Here is a 19,363-nt window from a genome sequence, read left to right on the forward strand (position 1 = left end):
TGATTTCCACATTCAATACTAAGTTGTCCCTTTTAACAGAAACTATAAAGATAATCCAGAAACCTAATGCATTTGTTAAAGGATGAAATAAGCTCCTCTAAATAACCTGGAATAGTAGTTATATGATGTCTAAATATTTTGTGATGACACAAATGTTAAACTCTGAGTAAAGAAGATTAATATTAACATGAAATGTGTACTTTTTTCCAAGTTGCACTTAGTTTAAAAAAGTCTGATAATAGCTGAATATTAAATTCTGTTCAAGGGACCATTCAATAAGAATGGAAAATGTATTAATTTCAAAAAATCAATACAATGAGACCCACTAAAATGAGAATGATTCTACATAAGCAACAAGGGAAATATAGTATGTAATTTAAAAAATTTTTTAATTTGGATTAATGTCAGTATTTTATCTATGTTTCCTTCCAAGTCAGGCTTTAACTATTTTCTAAACAGGAGTAAAACATCATACAGCATATAAAATGGTACCACTTTCTCTGTCTCATATTTTTATAGCTTATAAAATTCATCAGCTTGCTTGGATCGGGAAAGAGTAAGAAAAAGGAGAATTTGCTTTTTTCTTCAAAAATAACAAAATAGTATCAGGACAGAGACCGAAGTCTTATGAAAGACAACAGTGGCAAGTTTTTCTCTCACATCCTCTCTATATAATAACCCATCTGGGCAATGTGACTACAAATGTGCATCATGTGTGTTATTGCAAGGAAATGACACAGTGGCAGTAGTCACATGTTCTTGTAAAACTGAGCCAACATTTTATTTAGAATTTTTTTGTGTATTTTAAAACACATAATACAATCCTTACATTTGTAGCCTCCACTAACTTATTTCTCATCATTTACAGGCCTTTGAGTTCATCCCTAAAGTTTAATTTTCAGGGAGAACGAAATGTCCTTATCCTTTATTTTGGAAGCAAATTTACATTTTAAAAAGACATTTCTAGCCATCTTTCACTCATGATTACATAAAAATAATTAAAAGAAAGATCTGAAAGGATATTAGTTTTACATCTTTGAACAATTATGTCTAGAAGTCTTTGTAAAACTGGTATGTTAAAACTGTTCTGACCAAGAGAGAGAATAGGGAATATTTTGATTCTTCCTAAAAAAAAAAAAAAAATCTATTGTAATTGCAGCTGAGCAAAATGTACAAAATTACTTAGTTTGGTCTCACATATAAAATATGTAAATAGATATATCCACATTTTAATTATAATACCATTAATATAAAATAAGAAAGCACAAAAGATCCAAAAAATCTGCCTATTAATGACATAGTAAGAATGGAATTGCAGGATGTGTATCATCTTCTAATAAATTAAGGAGAAAGTTACTAAATGGTATCCAATTGGTTTAAAGACATTCTTGAAGTTCCTACTATATTTTCTCATTCACTATTAAACCAAATAAACCAAATAGAACTGACTACAAAGACAGTTCAATAAGTCCAGAATATAAAAGGTACAGAGATTTCAGTCAATCTAATCATGGCTCTAAACAGTCTCATTTAATGATGAGCCAATTTAGAATTAGAATGGACCATTTCTCTAAGACAATACTGTAAGAAGTAAAAAATTATTAGATTTGCTCCTTAAAAAACACTGATTTTTTCCTATAGTATCCAATAAATATATAATAAGTGTGATCGAATATTTAAAACATGTACCCATTTCCATAATATTTTGGAAAAGCTGAATCGTCTGTTTTAAAAGTTGATATAGAACCTTGCAAAAAAATATATCCCATCAACAGGTACAATAAACAACGTTAAATATTTTTCATCTGTGCAAATAAACATATTATAAAAATTATATATTCTATTAGATACATTAAATAAGAAGAGACATGTGCACTAATATCAAATTCAATTTGATGACTTCTTTGAAACCATACCAACCAACTGCGGTTAGATTTTATACAGTGAAAATACTGATGAATAAAATACCAGTTATATATTCCACAATCAAATAACAGACTAAATACCTATTCATTCATGTTTTCTTTTATGCAAACTGACCTTTCACTGCCAGTACCCTGTCATGTAAGAACAAGTTTTCTAAAAATTAATAAACATAAAGATTCATATGTTATCCAACTCAGACTTCAAAATTAAAAATAAATTAAGTCTACTAAAGAAATTCATTAAAATGTATTCTTTGCAAATAAAAAATGTTGCCCTAGCATTCTGCAAAAGGAGAAAATGACCAAAACCAGAGCATATGTAGAATTCTCTAACTCAGGAAGGACTACTATAGGAACATGACTTCTCCAGACATGATCCTCAGGAGTTTTAAAATAATCAACAGGATCTTCCTTGATCAGCAAAGGGAGGACTGATGGTGTATACGGTGACAACAACTAATGAGAAAACCAAATCTAACTCATTTAGGTTGTTGATTAGAAATTGGGTTAATGTACAATATACACAATCAGCGAAAGAAAGAAAGAAAGAAAGAAAGAAAGAAAGAAAGAAAGAAAGAAAGAAAGAAAGAAAGAAAGAAAGAAAACTGAAAAATATTGAAATCAGCTAGCGTAATGATGCCATGCAACTGACCCAAGTTTTTTGTTTGGATTCAAGTCTTTTGTTTGTTTGTTTTTTAGAATCTAATCTTCTAAAAAGTCTTCTCTGGAAATCTCACTGATTCCAAGTTCAAGGTATTTAAAGTTCAAAGTTTTTCACTATAATGATGACAAATCACAAAAATCATTTTGTAATGAACTGATAACAGTACAAAAAAATTACTGCATTTTAAATCCCCAAAAGGACTGGAAATTAAAACAATTTTAAAGCTATATTCTAATTTAAAACTTCATGATTAGTGTATTAAAATCTTGAAAAAGCACACTGATAAACTGGATCATAATGGAGCTTGAAAAATAAAAACATTTTCCCTTTATGCCTCATAACTACATAAATTCTGACCTTCAAAATAAGGTCCGAAAAAGAAATAAATATAAAAGATCCCAAGTGCCATAAAGAAAGTGGTTCATCAAAGACTAAGTTTTTAGTATTTAAAACTTACCATATGACCTTGACCAAATTTAACATATTTTCATGGGTTTCATGCCATTGAAGATGGTCATTCAGTATACTAACTAAAATGAAATTATTCCAAATACTACCTTTTTGAAAATGGTTCTGTAAGTATACCCTAAATATGAAACTAGTCACTGCTTTATACTATTCAACTGATACTCTTTCAAAACACAACTGTTTTAACTATTATTTTTATTAATTTATCCCTCATGGATCTCATGTCCAAAAGATACTCACCTCTATGAGGCTGGAGTGTATTCCAATCAGGTATGGCATTGGAGCACTAAATTAAAGACATGTAATGTATATATTCATAAGTTCGTTAAAACTGAAACAACAATTTAAGTAATTCAGAAGGTTTAAAAAATTAAATTAATTAAATTAGTTCTAATATAGCCCATTATAGATATTTAAAATTATTCAATATATAAAAGTCAAATATAATCTGAGAGGTCATTAATATATTCAAATTAAGGTTGATTTGCATAAAAAATATTAAATAATTTATAATTAAATAAAGAGTGATAATGCCCAAAGGAACTTTTTTATTTAGGAAGACTATTAGAGTCTAGGCCATAGTCTGAGTTAAACCTTCCATATACTTCATATCAAATATATTGTAATTATCAAATTTATTCACATTTCTTTTACATACTTTTTTTATTCGATTAGATTCTTATTTCTATGATTTTCTTAACATATCATCATTTCATATCTACTATGGCACCAAAATTTTTTGAGTCAGTCAATCACCCAATATTTATTGAGACCTACTATGTGCCAGGCACTGTTTGGGAACTAAAGTACAAATATAAACAATTTCCTCCTCTACTGTTATCATTCTCTTTCTGTGCTATCTTTCTGCTCATGTACTTTGTCCTTTATTTAAATGTGATACATTCTATTTATCCCACTTTCACTTCTATTAATAAAATAATTTTAACAAATCAAAATATTCAAATATGTTTAAGAATAATACTGAATTAATTAATTCAACAGATAATATCTGGAGCACACCAGATGCTAGAACCTGGGCTATGGGCTAGGCACAATAATAAACAATAAAACAGAATATATTCCCTTGTGGATCTTATACTCCAGCAGAGGATGCAGACATTAAATAATTTTGTAACATAAAATCATTTCAGAAACATTTCTCATGAAATACAAGAAGGGAATTATCTAACTTGACATTTTAAAATCAAAATATTATTTAACAAGAAAATGTGAGAATGGACAGATGTCTACAAAGGTGAAAGAAGATATGCAAACAAGTAGCTATTTAAAAATAAAACATTTTTTGACATTTCTTGTATAGACATCTCTGTGTTATATTTAATGAAAACATTTTCTATGTTAATGAAAATAAAGTCTTTTTCAAAGAATTTGCTTAATTTTCCAAACGTCACTTTCACTATTACAGTTGAGCTGTCCAAACTCCTGCATATACACTTTGCTACTGAGAACTAGTCATAGATAAAGCTAACAGGCACCACGACAGATCCACAGTTTTCAAGGTAACCTCAAACAGCTCCAAATTTATACAAAGATGGCTTAACCACTAACATATATTCAGAATTCACCAAAAATAAGGATGGTTAAAGTTTATATTTGATTCCTCATTATTCTGTTCATTACTTCTTATTGTACTAGATTCCATCTAATTCCCTTTTGTAGCTTTGTTCCTTCCTACCTTTTTTTTTTTAAATACAACAGACCATCTGGAATTGATCTGATATTCTGGATCATTTGACTGAAAGTTAAGAACTATTTATAGGCCTTGATATCCTTAAGACCTAACAGATTTTCTGCCTTCAAAAGGAAACAGGAGGAATAAATGTGGACTGTTCCACTTCTGCTTAAGTAAAAGAAGGCTGATTACTTCCCTAGTTCAAGTTCTCATCTCTGGAATTCCTTCTGGGACTCCACAGAAGACATAAAATATACATCACTAACTATTCTGGGCTCCCACGACCGGGTTCAGAACATTTTCACAAAACAGGGTAGCAAATCCCAAGATCTTAAATATGTCAAGCTGTCCATGTCCAAAATAGTATAAAATTATTCAAGTTACTGTGCAAACTTCCAATTCACCCCAGGTTTATCCTACCCACAAAATTTACAACATAAAAAGTCCATGGTATCTCAAATTTTGAAGCATGTTTCAATATAATGAGTGTTCATCAAAAATACATAAGCTTTCTAAAATTAACTATTATGTCCATTTTATAGATGTTGGATGAACACTGAGTGGATCAGATTTCAAAAATTCAGAGCCAAAAGTAGTAGCTAACCTACTGAAGTCCTATGAAATACAGCTAACACTTCTAAAACTTCACGAGAGCTAGTTATTTCTTGAAATACAAAAAATAAATGTTTAGCAGTTATTAAACTAGAATAAAAACCTAGTAATGAAATAACTTGTAACATTTTCTGTGAGATTACTGGGTATCTATGTGTTTTTATCTTACTAACAAAATAAAAAACATATAGAAATGTTAGAACTGCAAACATTACTAATCTAGAGAATAAATTCCTAAAAAATTATGATTTTTTTGCACATAGATTTTACAGAATATATTTTATAGACAGATTTTGTATTTTATGGAATATAGATATTACTGAATAGTTATTTCTCATGAAAACTGGATTGTGTACCTCCTAATATTAAATCAGCCAAATCTCACAAGAAGTAATTTTGCAACCCTAGCTGAAATCTCCTAATTAGATTAGGGTGCTAATAAGTCAGGAAGAGATCCTTGGCAACACAGATGTTTTATCATCCACATGCAAAATTGTCCTAGATCTTTTTGTCAATGAAGTTATTTTGCAAAGATAGGATACTGAAGACTGTTATGACTGCTTCTTCTTTGGGGTAGCAATTAATCTTTACTCAAAAATAATCACTATGTAATAGTTTTTTTTTTTTCTTTTTTAGGTTTTCTTACAGAGACCACCCATGGGTACACAGTAACAGCAGTCTATTAACTTAGGTAGTCTAAACAGCATAATTTCCCATTTATGTTTTAAAAAACAATTCTCTTAAAAGCTAAATCTGCTCCTTTCATGGAAAGAAGAGTCAGACAGGTAGCCTAAATAAAAAAGTGACTCTTGAACAGATAAAGAATGATTATAATTTTACTGGTACTAGAGTCATACTACCTCCTAAGTGTTTAAGGACTCAGAAAGGTTAAGAGTGTATGGCAGTATCACAGACTTGCCACATTAAAGTTCTCTCTCTCTTCCTCTCACTTTCTCCCTCCCTCTCTCTCTCTCTCTCTCTCTCAGTAAAATCACTTAATATGAGATCTGCCCTCTTAAGAAATGTTTAAGTCTGCAACACAGTATTGCTAACCATAGGCACAATATTGTGCAGCAGACCCCCTAGAACTTAATCATCTTGTATAACTGAAATCTTATATCTGTTAAATTGAAATTCCCATTCTTCCTTTATACTGGTAGATTAAAAGAAAATGTAGATGATGTCCGTTCCTCCCAGTCGCTTTCCCTATCCTACTAAGCAGTGTGAGCCACTTCTTCCCAGGTGTCCCCATCCATGTTGCTTTTACATGCCTTATAGTACTGAAGTATTACTGTGTGTTCCTCTTGTGCGTGCATGTGCGTGTACACTCCATGCACGTATGTGTGAATTTCTTCCTCTCTGTGGATACTGCAAGGGCAGAAACTAAGTTTCATTCATTACCTTACATGCATTCACTGCTTGGCAAATAGGTGTTCACGAAATATTTGATGTACAAATGGATGGATGAATGAATGAGTCAACAAATGAGCAAGCTTTTCATTAGTGGACCCAGATGCTATATTCATGCATGGTCACAAGATGGCATTATGGCTCTCCACAGTCTATGTCACACCAGCGACAGGATTATTTCAGGATTTGGAAAGTTCCAATAACCTTGAAGAGTTGGCAAATATACATCTAACCCATCAAACCTTCCTGGTGCTAGTTTTGAAGTGAAATATGAAAATGTCTTTATTCAAAAACCATGAGATTGAAGGGGGACAATCTCTAAAATTTTTCTCCCTTTTGCATACAGATCAGTATGATTCTAAGAGCATTTATTTGCAAGGACGCGAAGGGAAGAAAACCATTTTCCCTAAGAAATACTTTAGTCCATAAAATTTTCTGACAGAAGAGAGCTATGTCTTAGACAGCTATTTCTTTCAAAATAAAAAAAAAAAAAAGAAAAGAAAGACAAAATTACATTATACAAGCTCAGTTCCAATGCTAGAAGCTGAGCCTATCATCATGACCTTAAGGTTCAGGAAGTTTCAGGTAACTCCTTGTTTGCTTATCACCGCTGTACTCTCTGGAACAGGGAACTAACTGGCACAGAGACTGTTAGAACTTGTCCTAAGGCTATTTCAAGGTTAGAAGCTAGTAAGAAAATTAAATTCGAGGGACTGAAATACGAAACAAGCTTCCTTCCTTATAGTGGAAGCACCAGAAGGACTTGATGGCAGGGTCAGAAAGTATCAGGAAGACATCTCTGGTAAGAATTAGCACAGTAACTACCTACATCACAGAATAGTTTCTAAATAACAGTATTTTAGAAAGTCTTAAATGTGTAATCATTACAGACAACTGAACTTAAAGAGACGTTACCTCCTAAGATGTCAGAATGTTTTAATAGAGAAATTAAAATAGCATAACATTTTATATGATAAAATATAATTCTAAGCTTCGTCATTAGAAGTGTTAGTTCTTGAGCCACTAAAACTTGACATGTATTTTTAAAAATCATGTATCAGGGGCGCCTGGGTGGCACAGAGGTTAAGCGTCTGCCTCCGGCTCAGGGCGTGATCCCGGCGTTATGGGATCGAGCCCCACATCAGGCTCCTCCGCTATGAGCCTGCTTCTTCCTCTCCCACTCCCCCTGCTTGTGTTCCCTCTCTCGCTGGCTGTCTCTATCTCTGTCAAATAAATAAATAAAACCTTTAAAAAAAAATCATGTATCAGTATATTTTCAAATACTTTTGTAAAAATTATTTAAAACTAATAAATTTAAATTACTGAACACCATGTGCCAGGATCTATGGCATTGTCAATGTGAATAAACTGCCATTCCTGCCTTCAAGAATGCTAATATATATACTAGGTATGTTGGTCACAGAAAAATACTTTAAAGTGAATACCAAAGAACCTATTTATAGATGTAGCTTAACTCTCAGACTTGTGTGACACTGCACAACATGATTAAGTTGCATACTGATAGTCTCCTGCCAACTTCCTTCTTTCCAGTACGCAAAGGGCTGAATGGCAGTGGTGGATCATCGCGAACCTACCTCATGGCATTATCGATACTAATAATATTACCATGCTGTGGAAACACACCAAATATTGGTATCATCAATACATGGCCAGATATATGTGTTGTCATTCCAATCACTTGATCTGAAGAGGGTTAGTCATAAAAACTGAACAGAATACCTCTATGTGTGAATTTAAACTGTTTTAATCCTTAAATACTTTGATTTGCTTTTCATGAAATAAAGTTAAATACTTTGATTCTAAAAGAGCTTTGTTTTTTAATAATATAAACAAACACATTATAGTCAAAATTATTTCTTTCTCTCTGTGTGTGTATGTGCACGTGCATGGTTTAGAGGAAAAAAATCTCAGATATCTTAAGAATTAAGCTATGCCTGCAGAAGATAATTATGCAAGGAAGAGAACATTTCACCCTACAGTCCAGAAGAAGATCCCAAGGCTCCTGTTTCGGAGTCTAACCCTTGTCCAGCCTCACTGGGAGCATACGCACTCTTCCAGAGGAAGAGAACAGAAACGTTCTAGGGGTGTAGTGGAATTCAAATTGAGTGAGATCACTGGGAGTTGTTTCTAATGCCAAGAAGCTTTTTGAAATTACTCCCAACACTTTTCAACATTGCTTTTCATAGTGGCTTAAGGCTGAGACTTTGATTTAAACCAGAAACTCAGGGAATCCCTGAATTTGAGGCAACCCCTTTGCTGGTATTTGGTATTTGGTGTGCTTCGGAGGAAAGAGGGCTCTAGAAAAGTGTGTCCTAAGGTAAAGGTAATGAAAGTGCGCCCTGAAAGAGACAATCTGGTTTCTGACATACACTGCAGACAAATCCTGACACCTGGGATACGGAGTTCTCTAACTGATACTATAACTTCTGCACACTTTTGCTAACCGCCACTAAGACTGTATTTGTTTCTCTTTATGCGTTTAATTATCTAAATGACTGCAGAAGTACCTCACAAAATCTAAAGAACTTTAGGTTTGCCAAGTATACATTTTTACTAGCTTTGAATTACTGTGCCCTTCATAAAAGCACCTTTTAATATCTGTTACCAATCTCTAAGCCAAGTTTCAGGGCTTTCATTCATCCATATATATACCAAGCTAACTTAATCTACAAATAGATGAATTTTTTCTAATCATAAAGCCTGGATTTAAAGGAGTTCGTCCAAAGTCATCTCACCAGCAGTAGTCCAGCAGGTGCGGAGGAAGCACTGGGATGTATATGTGTTGCCAGTACATTGGGTACAGCAGAGCAACTGATCCATGGAGACAGGCAGTTAACTAAAATTCGCAAAAGGATAACAACAATAAGTAGCTGCTGACCTTCCCAACAAAAAGACATGCTTAAGTTATCAAAGATTAATGACAATCACAAAACAATTTATTTAGTGACCTAAATCACATTATCTTTACCAATTCTGCCAGGAAAAAAAAAATCTTATGTTCAAAAGCCCCTCTGAAAAATATACAAATAGCAAAAGTAGCTTCTTGGGCATCTTATGGAGACAATTATAATTATCTGAAAATATAGTGTTTGGGGTCAAAACTTAGAACATAAATAAAAGTAAAGCTGAAAAATTAGGTGAGCATCTTAGAAGAAATTGTAGGAAATTACAATTTGTGCAGCACAGTTTGCGCATCACTCAGATTAATATACCACGATTAAATATGGAAAGGAAGAGAGGCTGAAAGCTCCTGAGGGATATCATTAGGGCAAATTGCCAAAGAATGAAACATGAGCCAGTCAGGAGAGTCTGGAAGCTGCAATAATACCAGGGGACTTGAATGTTCGACAGTTGGAGCTTCAGTAATGTGTGAACTGCGGGTTATGGTATCAAGAGACTCTGTTCACTGACACATAGAATGTCACTATTGACCAGCAAACTGCCCAAGCTTGACAGCTGTACTACAGGAAGCCAAGTATATCATAATTTCATATTTAAACTGTTCATTTCAGATTAACATTTTGTTTCCTAGCTTTACATCACAACAGCTGCAAATACATTGATGCTATTTTAAAGGTAATTGCCATTTTAATTGTTTTGTTTTGGCAAGCAGTTAATTAAATATTTTTTAATGCTTAACAAAGGGATATCATTTTTTTCCCCTCCCTCCTACTGACCCTCACCAGAATTCTTTCCATGGGACTTTTCTTTACATCTTAAATTACATTTCTGTAAGTGTTAATCATTTTTTAATGTTTAAAGCAATAATTAAGGCAGCAGTCTTCATTTTAAAAGTCTTGCTAGAGTCAGCATTTCAAGCTTACTAATTAAATCGTTTTATTCAACTTGAAAATCAGAATTTAAAAATAAAACTATCTGAAAATGAGCCACAGACTTTCTGCAAACCATTATTCCTGTTTTACAAAGAAATTAAAACTTACATACAGTAATCAAATTAACTTAAAAGGATAAATGTATAAAAAGCAAGTCAATCTTAACAGAAACATTTGTCTATATTTAAGTGCAAAATAGTTTGGCAAAAAAAATGAAAAACTAAAGAAATCTAATTTGAACCAAAAACATAAAAATTTTGATTAAAAGTATACTCATCTTCATCATATATATTTTTTCCAGGTAGATTTTTAATTAATTTTATATGGCAAACAATGTATTTTGTTTCTACTTAGGATGCTATTGTTAAAGGATTTTTATCTTCAGTATTCCTTCAATACATGTTATTCTTTTTTAATTCCTTAATTGGAGCATACAGTAGACCACTAGGAGGCATTCAAATACCTTCACTTAACAATTACAGACCTTGAATTTGTCTTATTTGAACCCTCATAGAGGGAGATGAAATAGGGTTGATCTAACTCAGTCAAATTCTCTGAGAGCTCTCAGGTAATCCCTGGTTATAAATTAGGCACCTTTAAAGCTGTATTAACTCTTTCCATCCCTTCAGTGTAACTCAATGGCTAAAAGCATTTATACAGCTTTGAAAGGCGGCTACTTTACTCAACTTCTCCATTTGCACACACAGATGGCTTTCAAAACAACTCGCTTAAAACCTTAAGAGAAAAGGAAAGTGTTCCTTTTACATTATTAAGAAAATAACAGTGTAACATTCTCAAAATGAGGAATTATAATAAGGGTAACTTATTTTATTGGGTACACTCATAATAACACTATTAATTGCTTTATAGATACCTTCCCTATGTCCTTAATGGTCATCCTTAAGTGAAGTTATGAATTATTCGCTAAGAAGGCACAATATCATCTGATGAATGTGATTGGCGTCACAGAGGGTGACTGCTCTACGTGATGACAGACAGTTACAAAACACCTGCGACGGCCAGCATGTGGCAAAGGATCATCTCTACTAATCAAGGTCTGCCAGGAAAGAAGGAAGTTCTACAGGATTTGGCAACTTTTTGGATTTAGGGGATAGGTGACAGGGAGAGGTAAAAATACCAGCCCTCCCTAACCACGGTTTCTGGCCTAAGCAACTAGAATGAATTATTTAAAGTAATACAGCAAAAAGTGTCAGGTTCAGGTGGAACTACAAGGAATTTGTTTTTGCAAATATTGATTCTGTTAACTGTGAGACATTCAAGTGGAAATTTCCACAGTAGGCAGAAGCAGACCAAAGATCCCCGTACTCCCCCAGCAGCTTGTAATAGCTATGTGTTTGAAAACTAGAAAGAACACTATTTATTATAGTATATACTTTGCGGAGGAGTTAGTAAAGTAGTAAGTGAAAAAACACAACTAAGAAAAAATAAATTTACTAGGAAATTAAACACAGTTATATATAAGCTATATAAAACAATAAGAATGAAGTATACAAAATTAGGGCTCTGCCACTATGAAGGTATATGACCTCTGGCACATGTACAAATATAACCAGATCTGTTTCCTGATCTTTAAAATAAGAAGTATATGCTAGATGATCTGTAAGCACTGCCTCTGAGAGATGTAGTATTCTTTAGTCTTAGATCAGATCAATTCTAACATTTTACATTCTTAGTAATAGTTAACGATTTTTCTTCCAGATTGGTTAACAGAACTAGACTACAAATCAGACCACCTTCAAAATATATCTAAAGATCATCTCTAAAATCCTTAAAGTACATGAAGTAACTGAGCAATTGGAAATATCGTAAGTTACTTGCTTAAATTCAACAAAATTTTTGAGTGCCTGCTATGTGTTATCATAAATTTCTACCAGGCCACAGGGATCTAGTACTGAAAAGAAAAAGTCCCTGTATTCATGGAACTTACATTTTAGTGGGGAAAGCAAACAATAAACAAGTATATATTACGTGGGTTAGAGGTAAGTTCTAAAAGGAAACCTAGAGCAGGCAAAGAGGATGGAAAGTGACAGAGGGGCAGTTTTAGGCAGGAGGATAAGGGACAAACTCTGATGCCGTGACATTTGAACTGAGACCCGAATGAAATAAGAGAGTCAACTGTTACAGCTTTGGGGAGAAGAGCATTCCAGGCAGATGAGGTGGGAACATGCAAGTCATCTTCACAGAGGAGTGGGGAGGTCTGCGTGATTAGACTGCAGTAAGTGGGAGAACAGTGGGAAGTGAGGTCAGAAGAAGCAAGCATGATCAGAACTGGAGGGCATTCTGGGACATGGCAGAGACTCTTAAGTCTTATTCTTCATGAAATTTATCCATACCTCTGAAGGGAACTAACTGTCACAACAAATTATTTATCTAGAACATTCTAACACCTATGCAAATTAAGGAAAATAAACTATGTATTTTATAAGTCTGATTTGCAGAATAAAGTACTATAAAGAAATGAGATCAATTTATAAGCGAAGTAAGAAGAATCATTTTACTTGTAAGTTATTTATGATATATTGATTCTTTAAGTACAGAGGGAAATGGCAGTCATACTTCTTTGGACTAGAATTACCCAAGACTCTACGTCTGGTTCATAACAAGACTAGAACTCTATATTCTTTTCTAATATTTTGTCAATGGTTTCTTTAATACGGCAGCTGTTCTTCATGAAAGCAAAGAGGGTGGGAGAAGTTTCAGTATTTGAATCAGAACATATCCCAGTCATTATGCTCTGGAAACTGTAGAAATAATAAATGAGGAATAATATACAATAAGACTATAATTTCCAGAGAAAAACAAATTTACCAAATAAAGATTTAAGAAAAAAATCCTTCTCATCTTTGTTAAATGACAAATGAATATTTAAATACACATATGATTTCATAAAGCATACTCAATATATTGACTTAATGTGGTCCCACAGTACTGAATAATGCACAATAAAATCACTGGGAACATTTCTCTCCCAGGCACTACAATTATAAAATAAGTATATGTGGAAACCATGTGAAGAGGAAAAGAACTGATCAGGCCTATTTAAATCAGGGGGAGAAACTGGACAACAAAGGTAGACAATAGTGAATTCAGTCATCAAATAAATGCACTTGGAGCTTCCAGTCCCAGGCCACCAGGGTCTATCTAACAGAGATACTGTCACAAATAATAACAATATCAAATGTGTCTCTAATGCTTACTATGTGCCAGGCACTATTCTGAGTACTCGATGTACTTAGGACCTAATCCTCATGTTATGAAATAGCTTCTATCATCATTAGTCCATTTTACAGATCAGGACACTGCAGCAAAGTTGAGCCAATGGCCCAAGATCACACACCTAGTATGTGGCAAAGCCAGGATACCAACCCAAGCAGGCTCCTTCACGCAATAGCCATTATTTTAAACTGCCTTTTGATAGACAAGCATTCAAAATTCCCATCATTATGGGGCTCTGAATAATATCTCTGGCTAAAAATAGTCTATCTTAATTATATGGTGGAGAATGAGCCTTTACACTCAACAAACAAGAACACATGACCTTTATAAGAAAAAGTAGAGGTCTGTGACAGAGATCCAATTTACAAAATTTTTCTCAGGCATCACAGTGGGCAATTCAGCAGGAAACCAATGGAACAGATTCTCTTAGATGTTAAAAAGATAACTGATAAAAAATTCTACCAGCTATCATCTCAGTTTGGATCTGCAAGAATATTTAGCTGGAAGCCAAACTAAAGTTCTTTCCCTTTGTGATATAAAATCACATTCATTCCTTTTTCTTAAAGTCAAACTGTATTTATTAGAGGAAATCAGCCACTAATAAAACTATGCAATGTTTTAAGCAATTAAATAGATATGTATTTTGGGGGGAGGAAACCACATTATCAGATTCCCAAGGAGACTGCAGGTAAACAACCCATCTAGTGTGATGACCACAATGAGAACAGCACAATTCTAATTCAACGCCCTTTACAAGTAAAGCTCTCATACGGACACAACGCCACTCACATATCTCTTAGACTGTGCCTCATTCTTATGGATAAATTCTATTCACTTCAGCTGAAGTTCTATATGAATTATTGAGGGGCAGATTTATGTCCCCTAAGAATGTATTTATGCACAAACACCAAGAAATATAGAGACTTCAATTAGTTTTTAACTGAATCAATATTTAATTCAGAAATTTATGCACTATAAATAACTATAGGTATACAGAATAAATTGCTGCAGATGGGAATGTGATAAATTCCTCATGGAATGAAAAAAAATTAGTGGAAAGCATAAAGAAACCATCTGTTTAAACATGTTTAATTTACACTCCCATTTAAAAGTTTAGACCAAAAAAAGTAGCAGTAGGGTATCTGAAAACTACAAAGTTACCCTAACTATAAATATTCTTACTTGAGGGTACCTGTGTTAGCTCAGTTGGTTAAGCATCTGACCCTTGATTTCAGCTCACGTCACGATCTTAGGGTCCTGGGATCAAACCCCCCCCCTCCCCACACACACACAACCACTCTCTGCGCTCAGCAGGGAGTCTGCTTAAGGATTCCCTCTCTCCCTATCTCTCTGCCTCTCCCCACTCACATTTTCTCTTTCTCTCTCTTTCTCAGATAAATAAATATTTAAAAAATATGTTCTTACCTGAGCAAAATTCTAAAATTTAAATCAAGTGACAGTTGTAAGAAAATATTTGGAAAAACAGCAATTTTATATAATGAAAAAAGACAGTATTTGTACATTTTTAATGTTTGTTATACTAAAATATTATTTTATATTTCATTCTCTTTCTTCATTCTTTTAGGATGGCAAATTCTGCCACTTAATTCCAAAAAAAATCAACCTAACCTATCCTTTTTCCATCATACACAAGTCCTTTGAAAAGTTCTAACCATCTCACATTTGATCACTAGTTTATTAGCTTTTCCTAGCCAAATGACTCTAAATTTTTTTGCTCGCTAACTTCTTTTTTGTATTCATTCTTTTAATGATTTTACAGATGGGGAAACTGAGGCAAAGTTAAACAAAGTGACCAAGATCACACAACCAGTAAATGGGTCACCAAACATGTGCCAGTTATTATTATTGGTACTGGGGACATAGTAATGAAAAAAGGAGACAAAAATCTCTGCCGTTAGGGAGTCTGCCTTCTAGTTACCCTCTATAAACTACCATTACTGTCATACTAACTCTCCTCAACTCTTTGGTTCTCTGGAGCTGTCACATTACACATAAATGCCATAGGCTTAACACAAATCTCTTCCCCTACACGACCTTTCCCTAGTACTAAATTTCCTGCTTTCTACTTCTCACTCTCAAAGTTGATTCAATACCAGTTTCGTTTTTCCTGGAAAAGGCCCATCTACCCTTCCACCAAAGTTTGACAGTCTAATCTACAACATTGCTCGAATGTATCCATCTATCTTCTCTCCTCAAAAACTTGTAGATACTGAGTTCTAAAGGATTATGGGTTAAGACATTCATGTGGGGGCGCCTGGGTGGCGCAGTCGTTAATAAGCATCTGCCTTCGGCTCAGGCGTGATCCCGGCATTCTGGGATCGAGCCCCACATCAGGCTTCTCCGCTAGGAGCCTGCTTCTTCCTCTCCCACTCCCCCTGCTTGTGTTCCCTCTCTTCCTGGCTGTCTCTCTCTGTCAAATAAATAAATAAAATCTTAAAAAAAAAAAAAGACATTCATGTGAATTATATAAAGACTACATAATTCAGGCAGTTATTTAAGAAATAAACAGTGTAATTAAAGAATCACTGTATTTAATAGGTAGAAAGGATCTTAGAGATCATTCTTGTTCAATTCTTTCATTTTTTAGACAAGAAACTGCAAGATAAAAGTTAAATGGCTTATGTGAAGTCACCTAATTTTTTCGTTAAGTAGTCAGGACTGAAACACAATCTCTAATTTAGAAGATGTTACTAATATAATCGCTCTGCTATTATATCTTGGGGTAGGGTAATATTTTAAATAACCAATAAATAAATCCAGTTGGCTGATGCTACTTTTGAACTATTAGGCATTTCTGAAAATCATAATTTAAAATATCTCTTACCAGGAACAAAATAAAACTGGTTGCAAACCATTAGCAATTGGAAAAGAGATGATCACAGTTGCAAAGCAATCACAAAGGAAGTTCGAAATCTCTATAAATGGAATTAAATAACTCTTAATTTGTAAAGTATTTATAAGTAAGAATGAATAATTATACACATATATTGTATATTCTAATATTAAAATTATATATAATATTCCGATATATACTTTACATGCATGTTTAGCATGCATGTCAAATATATTTAAATATATAATCTATATATGAACATTTGTATAAGCATCTACATGCATGTGAATATTTATTTATTTATTTATTTTTAGATTTTATTTATTTATTTGCCAGAGATAGAGACAGCCAGCGAGAGAGGGAACACAAGTAGGGGGAGTGGGAGAGGAAGAAGCAGGCTCATAGCAGAGGAGCCCGATGTGGGGCTCGATCCCATAACGCCGGGATCACGCCCTGAGCCGAAGGCAGACGCTTAACCGCTGTGCCACCCAGGCGCCCCGCATGTGAATATTTATATGCACACACACACTTATTAAGTTGCAATTTACTGGTAATTAAATGACATCAAGCCCACTGCTATTATATAGCAACTAAATAAATACCTGGTGAAGACTGATCCTTTGCGTCTCATTCTATACTTCTTCCTCTTCCTTACCTACTTTCAAACAGACTCTATATCCAATAGAAGTTTCCTCAGAAATGTTTCTAAAATCCAACTTCGTCTTCCTCTTATGGTCCCTGATCTAGTGTAGAAGCGAGTCACCCCTTGCTTTTATTACTGCACAGCCTTTTAACTGGACTCCTATTAGAAGGAATTTCCCTACTCCATTTTTTTCTTTTATAATGCCACCAGTGTTATCTTCCCCAAAACAAAACTGGCCATATTATGTACCTCATTTGCCTCCCCACAATCTGTTGGATAAAATCCAAGCCCTTTAATTTAGCAAACATGTTTCTACACAATCTGGCTACTGCTTATCTCTCCAACTACACTATGTAGCACGACTTTTCTCTCTTTTCACACACACATACAGAGACATGTTAAACAAGTAAATATTCCCAACACAAGACAAACTCCTTTCAAGAACCAGTGTCATCCTGAAGTCAACGTTTTAATCGACCACTCTCCCTCTTACATTTCCTGTATTAGAGTTCTTATCACATTGACTGGCCTTGATTCACTGACATAGTATGATTTATGTTTTAATAACTTATATTTATGTTTCTAATTAATAACTTTGAAATTCCCAATACATAATACCTGGCAAATAATAATATGTTATCAATGTGCAAATGAATAAATCAATACTGTTATACTTGGTCTTTGGAAAACTTTACCAATGTTAAATATTTCCTTTAAATTAAAGGTCTTCCTTTTCTACTCTTTCCATTATACAGAAGGAAATCACAATAAAACAGCTGATTCACAGGAGCTGTGCCCTTCACATATTGCCCATTTGCTCCAAATTCACTCTTTGCTACCTATCTGTGATAATGGATCTGAGCCCTTGATGTTTTTCTCTCTTACCAGCCTTATGTCAGTAGAAGACAAAGTAGAACTTTTTGAGTACAGGACACTGGAGATACACTGTAGGAGGAAAGGATTTTTGCTTTCTGGTTCCAGTATGCTCTCAGGCAGCTCCTACAGGGCTGTGATTCTCCAGGGCTTGGTTCCTGCAGTACACAGTGGCAGTAACATCCAGTAGTCATACCTGGTAGCTTCTTCAGTTGGTTTTGTAGCAGAATGTTTCTGGTGAGATAAATCCCCAGGGCAATCGGCTAACTACCTGGTGGCAGGTTTATTACACCAGAACTCTTCCATCAAGGAGGAGGCAGAAGTCCAACCTCTTTGGAATAAATAATCTGGATAAGGTCTTCTCTGACTATAATGCTTCTGCCAGTAACCAAAATCATTAGATGTATAGAATAACATCCATCAGCATGGCAATCTGTACAGCATTGGACCTCATCAAGGTATTCACTTAATAACAAAGTAAATAAAGCTATGGGCTCATGCCCATTAAATTAACTAGTCTTATCCACACTTATAACCCAGAAGCAACTGGCCTAATTGAAAAGTGGAATGACTTACTGAAGGTTCAGTCATGGTGCCAGTTGGTATTATTATATCCTTAAAGGGTAGGGTTCTATTTTACATGACGCAGGATATGCTTTAAATCAGAAAGCATTTTATGGTGTTGTTTCTCCCATTGGCAGAATACATGGGACCAGGAATCAATGGGTGGAAGTAGGAGTGGACCTTTCATTATTATACTTAATAACCCACTTCCATAAGTTCTATTTTCGGTCTCAGTAGTTTAGAACTCTCTGGTTTGGAGATCTTACTGTCCAATAGAGAAATGCTTCCATGTGAATTGGAAAATGATATTGCCACGTGGCTATTTCAGGCCTCTTATGTCACTGAACCAACAGGCTAAAAAATTGGGTTTAATCTACTGGCTGGTTGATCTCAATAACCAAAGGGAAACTGGCTGGCTTCTACACAAAAGAGGCAAAAAGGGCTACGTCTGGAACCGGGAGGTTCTCTGGGGTACCTCTTGGTATTTCTATGCCTAATAATAAAGGTTAATGGAAAACTACAGCAATCATTTAAAAAAAAAAAGCAGAACTATTGAGGATTCAGAA

The 19,363-nt window shown here is 34.1% G+C and overlaps 1 protein-coding gene across 2 annotated transcripts in view; it reads right to left on the reverse strand.

Annotated features, from left to right (window-relative positions):
• DENND1B (DENN domain containing 1B) overlaps positions 1-19,363 on the reverse strand; it is a 243,457-nt gene that overhangs the window by 88,302 nt on the left and 135,792 nt on the right. For both annotated transcript variants that reach the window (XM_040636412.1, XM_040636411.1), the window contains 2 exons: positions 9,529-9,629; positions 3,298-3,343 (listed from right to left, as the gene is read on the reverse strand). In XM_040636412.1, the coding sequence (XP_040492346.1) occupies positions 3,298-3,343; positions 9,529-9,629 (147 nt within the window). The remainder of the gene's footprint in view (positions 1-3,297; positions 3,344-9,528; positions 9,630-19,363) is intronic.

The sequence above is a fragment of the Ursus maritimus genome, unplaced genomic scaffold (genome assembly GCF_017311325.1).
Source record: "Ursus maritimus isolate PB19 unplaced genomic scaffold, ASM1731132v1 scaffold_2, whole genome shotgun sequence".
In the NCBI taxonomy this organism is placed as follows: domain Eukaryota; kingdom Metazoa; phylum Chordata; class Mammalia; order Carnivora; family Ursidae; genus Ursus; species Ursus maritimus.